The following is a 7,809-nucleotide window of genomic DNA, read 5'->3' as shown; positions in this document are numbered from 1 at the left end:
GAACTAAGATATTTGTACTTGAAACTAAATTTAAAAAAAATACTTAAGATTTTGTGTTTTTGCAGACTGGTCCACATATTTTCATCTGCGGTGAGATAGTTAGAAGTACGTCTTCGGTCCACCACAAAACTGTCCTGAAACGATGCCTGCGTTGAGCGAATAAAAAAGAAAAGCTCAAGAAATAAAATTAAATCTGCATTAGGTGTGTTGTATGCCAGAAGAATGATGCTGAATGTTCTGAGAGTTTCTGCGTTTATATGCATTAGTTATGAGCGGCGTTTAGTCTCCGTCCAGACAAAAGGATGTGGTTCAAAGTTCAGGAGGTAAAACATCTTGTTCGTCTTACTACAGAGTTCAATGCGGGCAACAGATTTTTTTCTGCCCCTTTAATGCATCCATTTTTGCCAGGTCTGCAGAGCAACATGATGCCAAAGGCCACACATGCACACACTTACACACACACTATAAATACTGTTGACGAAGCACGCTGGGTAATGAGGCATCAACAGTGCAGTAAACCTAGCCCACCCTGAATCACACAGTCTGTAATCTCACACAGCAACAACTCCAGCCTGAAACACACACACACACTCACACAGAAAAAGCCTCTTCAGAGCAGTAAGCAGGCCAAAGGAATGTTTTGCTACATTAACTTGAATTTTGCTCTCCAGAGCTGTGAGAATCTGACTTTTTGTTCTGAGACGTTTTGAAACTCAAAATTATAATTATTTCAAAATGTCTTAAACCCCTCCCCCCAAAAAAAAACACTTCAGCAGTCCAGGCCTGAACGAGAGGCGCGATGATTAGCTCACTCCTCTACCTGTGTCCCAATGTCCCAATGTCAGATATTCATGAGTCATCGAGTTTTAAGAAATCAATGACAGGCGGCGGCCCCTAGGGGGCAGACACAGAAATGTACAGTGCTGGAGCTTCTCCACATTTTGTCTTGTTACACCTTTTGTCTGTTTTTTTCTTATTAACGCTGTGCGTTTTGGCACATTAAACAAACTGCATCTGATGGAAACACGTCAACGAGTCCATCTGTTCCATTTCCACTGGATAAATCGGTTAGCGAAGCACGAGAAAACGACGCAGAGAAAGTCAGATTAGTGTCCTCCAGAGAGACAGTGACAGATAGACACCCGCTTCAGAGACAGTCACAGGTAAACTTTAGATAATATACACACTTATACCCAAAATATATTAGAGAAAAATAGCTTTGGCCTATTTCTGTCTGACTCTATACAACAACTCAAGCCTGTTTTTTTTCAGTTTCTCTTTATATTATAAATATCTTCAGGTTTAAATAGAAGTAGATAAAAAGCCTTCTCCCTCTGTCATAAGACTTTAGTATTTTGGTTTGATTCTCTTCAGAGAAGTGAGAGCAAAAACATTTCAGCTACAAGCTCAGTAGAAAAACAACCAAATATATCTGTACACAGTCCCAAAAACAAAAAAAAACATTTTAAATGATGTGTGCATAGACAGCGGGATCACTGAGGCGACTAAAATATTCAGACTAATAAGCCAAAAAAGTCTAAATGTGTCCAAAAATGCTCAATAAAATTTAAAGTATCTTAAAACAATTCATGTTTAAAGCCAAAAGAAGTGATTAAAAAAAAAAAAAACGTTGGGAAAATTTTAAATACATTGATTTTTTAAGGGAAAAGAAAGAAAAAAATAATAAATAAATTTGCTATTTCATCCAAAAGCATTTGGTAAAAAATATCTCAATAAGAACAATACCAATTTCTGGATTTATCATCAAAAATAAAAAGAATAAAAATTTTGGCATTTCTTTATGGCTTTTCTCATAAAGTAGCATAGTTGGTAACAGTACAGTGAACCCTGGTATTCATGGGGGTTAGAAACCACAGCTATCCATGAATAGTTGAACTATGTGAAAAATGTACAAAAACTATTAACACTGGCTGTTTTAATAGTTCAAATATCCAATATACCTTCGTATATTAACACGAACAGTGAAAACCGTATTAGCTTTTCCGCAGAAGCTAACATCCAGCCTTCACTTTTTTGTTTATGCTAGGAGCATGTGGTGGTGAATTGTCGTAGGTAACTGGAAAAACCTGGAGTGGAGCTTTACAGGTATGATAATTGTTCCTATTAATCTAGTGGAATGGATTCTTTCACGAAGCAATTGACCCTTTGCACGTGACGCCATGCTATTCAGAAAGCAGCCCACTCCGCCATGACGGGAGTCAAATCAACATATGTGCACATTAGCTCCTGCAAAGCTGATCAAAAATCAGACAATCGCAGCCTAATCCTGCTTTTATTTAGTTAATTTCACAGTAAAAAGGGTCACAATGGTCTGAAAACAGACCTGAATCCACAACAAACTTTTTGTCTGGAAACCTTTTGAGGAGGAAAGACGACAGCGATGGATAGTAGCGGCTAATCGTAAGGACAAGCAGCCCTTGATGTACTCACCGATGTGGAGCGAACATTTTTTTGGAAGGTAAGAAAATTAATGTTAATACACCTCTTAAGGAAGTGAGATTAGTAAAATGTAATCTGTAGCTGCATTTCCACTGACATTTTGAAAATAAATGTGCCCAATAGAAACAGGGCAATTTCGATTTTCGATTAAAACGTTTTGCACTGGGAAGTAGGGCTGTATAATGAAATCGATTCTAAGATATTTATCGATTTTTCCCCCTCGGAAAGTATCGATTTTTCATCCGTGAGTATCGGTACATTAAACCATCGGGGTCCATAGGCTTATACCGTCTTTTTAACATGTCTGGTTTGTGACGGTGCAGCAGCAAGACTCCGCCTCCAACAGTCTCACTTCCCACTTGTGCTAAAAGTTCTCATTATAAACTTTTAATAAAAGTTTTGCACAGATTTGTAATGGAAATGCAGCTAATACTGTATTATGGAGAAGGTACTTGGCTAACCATGGTAACCATAGAGAAATGCCCCGCCATCATATAGCCTACCATATACAAAAAGGATATGGAAAAAGATACATGCTAACGTCTAGAACTTTAGTCTAAAGTCTAAAAAATTTAGACTTTTGTACACTTTAAGTTGTTCTATGGTGTAAAACAGACCATTGTTTATAAAGTGGTATGTCAATTCAAGCAAAGTCTGTGATTTGATAAAATCAACAAAAACATCAGAGAGGCAAAGATATGGGTCGTTTTCTAAGCTCGCTATTTCAAACTTTTGTAAATACTGCTGCCTATGAGCCCCAAGTGTACTTCCACAGATAAACTGTGGAACCAGTAGGAGCCATAGAAATATAGAAACAAAAACCTGGGAAAACAATCACAATCGCTCCTTTTGATACTCCTGTTCCTCCCTTCTGACGTCCGTCAAGGAAGCTTTGCATGATTAGGTGACGTACTTGCAAAAGGTCAACAGAAACAGCACTGGGGGAAGTAATATTTAGTTATTAATTTTGGGAGGGTCCAAACAAATATTCTCTAAATGTGACTCAACTATTACGTCATCCATGATGGTTGCCCTGGATTGGCAACTGGCCAACATCCTTCTGGCTAATAAACATGTCTATGCTGAAGTATAGAACATAGTCTTGGAAAAATGTCTTTTCTTGCATGTTATGGGACAGAAAAACATGAAGTGGTAGTTTTGCAAATTTGGGTATAAAAATTGGTTTAAAATTTGTACTCTCATAAAAACACTGCTGTGCAAACACCAGCCAATATTGTGTCAAGTAGCATTGCACTAAGATATTTCAGCTTCTCAAGCTGCATTTTCTTTTCAATATTTGATAATATCTAACATTTTAGATATGTTCTGCAACAAAAACGCTACGAGGCGAATTTTCCACGAATAACTTGGAATTTACGTTCCACAGAAAAATCCACAAACACTGCGTGGCTCCACTGCATCCTCTCGATTTCTGTTTGTTTTTTGTGAAATTCTTTTCTCCTTTTCATAACTGTCACAATATTTTACAAAAATAGTGGGGACCAGCCAGTGTGAAGATTTTCTTAATCTAGTTTAAAACCTAAAAAATGTGGGGCTCTACGTCTGCCCTTTTAGCTGATCACAGTAAAGAAAAAAAAAAAAAAAAAGGGATCCCAAACTCCTGATTTTTAGGGTTTAAAAAAAAACAAACAAAAAAACACCTGCAGTGAGCCAAGACGCTCGATTCAGCGTTCCTCTTTCTGAGTTAGTAAATAATAAACCCACTCCAGACGGAACTGGTTCCCTTTCTGCACGCCGACGAGGGGGAATTCAAAGTGCTGCGATACTGCGAGCGATGCAGAGGTGAACCGCGGCGTCACGTCGCGCGGAGCGGCGTCGGTCCCGTTGCTCCGCTGCTCACACTAGCATGGGGGGTTTGGAGGAGGCCTCGTCCACCAGGGCCTGCACCGTGACGCACACCTTCACCAGGCCTTTCTCCTCCAGGATGTGGTGAGGCAGACACAGCTTGTCCTGGGAGGGACGGAGAGAGGGACGAGAAAGAAGGAGGGAGGGGGGAACAAAGTGCAGGAGCAGATGCAGAGAGAGAGACACAATGCTAGTAAATATAAAATGTTTGAGGAGAATGTGTGAAAGTTTCCAGGGTCCGGTCTGCTGTTTTATGTAGGACCATAAAAAAGTATGTTTTTGCTTTTTTGTCACTTAATGTTTCATATCACATCATAATTTTTTTTTTTTTTTACAATGTATCTACAAGATATTGTCCTCTAAAAATAGTAACTGGTTCGGCCTCCATAGCAACAACTGAGAACAAGAGTGATAAGAGAAAAAGATTATTCTCATAAAACTGACTTTATTCTCGTATCATTTTGACTATTTTTATAATGACTTTATTCTTGTGACACTATTCTCCTATTATTTCCATTATTCTCGTAGTAGTATGACTTTATTCTTATAATAACTACACTGTCAAAACCAGTGTAATTATTGCGCAAGGTTAAAAATTTTGGCCTTTACAACACAAAAGGAGGAATAAGTATATAAAAAAAAAATTCCAGCCAACATTGTTTCATTCTCAATTTTCTTTCTTTAGCCATACTTTATCCAGACTGGGAAAATGACTCAAACAAATTCTATACTTTTCAAAACTGCATGCGAACGTCTACTTTCAAAGAATGTGTGCTTTTTTTAAAATATTTACTCGTATTCAGAGGAAAAATACAAATTTCAAATCAGCAGCAAATAGTTAAGCGTTAAACAGGAAGTAAAATCTGAACCTTCTTCTGTTTTAAATATCTGAATTACTATACTACTTTCTTCAGATCATGATTGTGAACTTAAAAAGAAGAAGGAAAAAAAACAACACCATGCTGTAAAACAGTAGAACATTTTAATTAAGATTATTATACTGTGAGAATCTCCTACCTACTTCTGGTGCTTGTCTCACTCCTGATCAGAACTTTGTCTGAACATAGTTTTAGAATTAAACACGTCGTCACTTAAAATAAATTTGCATTAAGTAATATTTCAAAGATTAAATGTCAACTCTGTACCCTGACTAGATTTAACCAAACCAAAACATGTCTGAAATACATTCATGGTAACAAAATATAGTTGACTGATTTGTAATGTTATAAATGTCAGTAAAAAAAAAAAAAAAAAAGCCTAAAGTTGCCAACTACTACAAAGTCCAGGGGTCACAGCACGGTGTTTACTTTTTAAAAACCGACAGAGTTTAATAAACAACATATTACACTGATATACTTTGATCCTAAAGCTGAAATAACAAATGGACCCTGTTAGAAAAAATTGCAACTGTCTCCAGCAGAGCTTCATGACGGTCCTAAATGACCGCTGGATTTTCAATGGACAACGGTTTTGTTCAATTGTTGTTGTTTTTTATCGAAAATTTAAAAATAAAAAAAAATAAATTTTCATTATTCATTTTCACACGAGGTTCATAAAATGCAATACAGAGAAATTTTTTGTATTTTTTTTTTTACATAATTCTCATATCAAAAATCAAACGCCTATAAAATTCAGCGATCGCTTCTGACACCAGAGCGGGACGAAGGGCGGAGCTTCACAGAGAATCAGAATTTAAAATGGAATGAGGTCGCGGGGGCGTTTTATAAATGTTTAATTTTCGATGTGAGGATAAAGTCAAAAATACAAAGAACATCGATATGTTGCAGTTCTTTGAATTTCGCACGAGAATGAATAATGGAAAAAGTGTTTTTTTTTCTTTCAAGTTTTGATTCTCAACCGCAAAACGACTGAACGAAACGTTCATGGACCAGCACGGTCCCACTACACACAACTTTAGCGTACAAATTCAAAAACAATCTGCTTATTGTAACACAATAAAGTGCATTTGGTGGCGGGTTGTTCACTGTTTCAGATGGACGCTATGGCAACAGTCGGTCCTGTTCTGCTTCTGTTCCAGTTTATTGCAAAGAGAAAAGAAAAGCATAGAGGAAGTGGCTCATTCTGCTCTGTTTTCTTCATGTCATGTCTGCTGAAGGATGGCTTTGATTATTCCAGTCACAACAGACCTACTCTAACTCTCAGACGCGTGACAAAAAGGCATCGAAGACAAAGGGAATGATCTCACGGCTCGGATTTGTGTGGTGACAAAAAAGGAGGGGCCTATAAGGGAGGGGGAGGAGCCTCGCCTGGAGGAAGGCGGAGCTTGTTGCTACGTCAGCTCGATCCAACTGTAAGCTATGAACAAGAGAACCAAGCAGAGGACGTGAACCAAGCTGGAGCCAATTACGTCCCAGATCTGCCAAGCGGGAGGCGGGGTTTGGGTAGTAACGGAGACCAATGAGCGAGTCTCTGAGGCCCTGCAGGGGGCGGGGCTTCTGGCTGGGATTGTCTTGTTGTGCTTCCTGTCCGGAGGGGTCGTGTCCAAGGCGACCAGGGCCAGAACGGTGGTGCGGACCGGGTGCAGACGGCACTGCGTGATGTCGTAGGGCGAACAAAGGGAAGACTGGCGCCCCCGACAGGAAGAGAGAGGCAATGCAATGAAGGTGGGTCAGACGAAAGAAAGAAAGAAAAAAAAAAAAACAAGATGCAAGGTAATGGCAGAATGAAGAAACAAAAGCAAGTGAGTGAGTGAAACACAAAAGAAAAGAAAATTGGATGTAAAGATTGGAGGAAATAAGGAGATGAGGGTTGAAGTGCAGATGTAAAAATGGACAGAAGAAAAAAAAGAGTTCCAAAAGGGAAATGGACAAAGGGTTAAAAAAAGAAAAGAAAGTAGGAGTTCACACACAAACAAGTAGAACCAAAACAAAACGAAGGAAAGAACGAAAGTGAAACAAAAAGAAAAAGAGCAAAAGAAAGGTGTGAGAAAGAAAGAGGAGAAAAGGGAAAGAAAGAAGCAAAGAACGAAAGAGGAAAAGACAGGAAGATGGTGTGATCCAGCCGAAAGGTAAAGAAAGAAAAAAGAAAAGGCAGGAGATTAACCAATGGACGCAGAGTTCAAAAGTCACAAGTCTGAGCCGGCAGGGAGCAGAGGCAGGCAGGGGGTTACCACGGCAACCATCAGGGATGCTTACTGAGAGGATGCTCAAGTAATCCTGGTGACTGGTTGGCCCTCTCTCTCCCAGTAAGCAACCCAGCAAGGGGGAGGGGAAGGCGGCTGATGGGAGGCCAGAGCACGGAGCGCAGAAAAGCGTTGGCAGTAAAAGGCATTCAGCAGCTTCCGCAAAGAGGCTCCAAGCTGTCAGCAAGCAGCGGCGGAGGTCAGAGGTCACACAGGTTAAAACAAAAGACACAACCAGAAGGCTTTTTTTTCTTCATACAGAAAAAACGTAGAACATACTGACAAATAAAAGAGAATCATCGAGTAGAGAGAGAGAAAAAAACATGACAATAAAATAAGCA

The 7,809-nt window shown here is 39.1% G+C and overlaps 1 protein-coding gene across 6 annotated transcripts in view; it reads right to left on the bottom strand.

Annotated features, from left to right (window-relative positions):
- Positions 1-238: 238 nt before the first annotated feature.
- lrch1 (leucine-rich repeats and calponin homology (CH) domain containing 1) overlaps positions 239-7,809 on the bottom strand; it is an 83,686-nt gene continuing 76,115 nt past the window's right edge. For 4 of the 6 annotated variants that reach the window (XM_028022960.1, XM_028022961.1, XM_028022962.1 and 1 more), the window contains one exon: positions 5,287-6,910. In XM_028022960.1, coding sequence (XP_027878761.1) covers positions 6,617-6,910 — 294 coding nt within the window. In that variant the 3' untranslated portion in view covers positions 5,287-6,616. Of the gene's footprint in view, positions 4,432-5,286; positions 6,911-7,809 lie in introns of those variants that run through there. The other 2 variants (XM_028022963.1, XM_028022966.1) reach the window with 1 other exon arrangement.

Source organism: Xiphophorus couchianus, chromosome 7 (assembly GCF_001444195.1).
Source record: "Xiphophorus couchianus chromosome 7, X_couchianus-1.0, whole genome shotgun sequence".
NCBI classification, from domain to species: Eukaryota; Metazoa; Chordata; class Actinopteri; order Cyprinodontiformes; family Poeciliidae; genus Xiphophorus; species Xiphophorus couchianus.
This window is presented reverse-complemented; position numbering and strand designations above follow the sequence as displayed.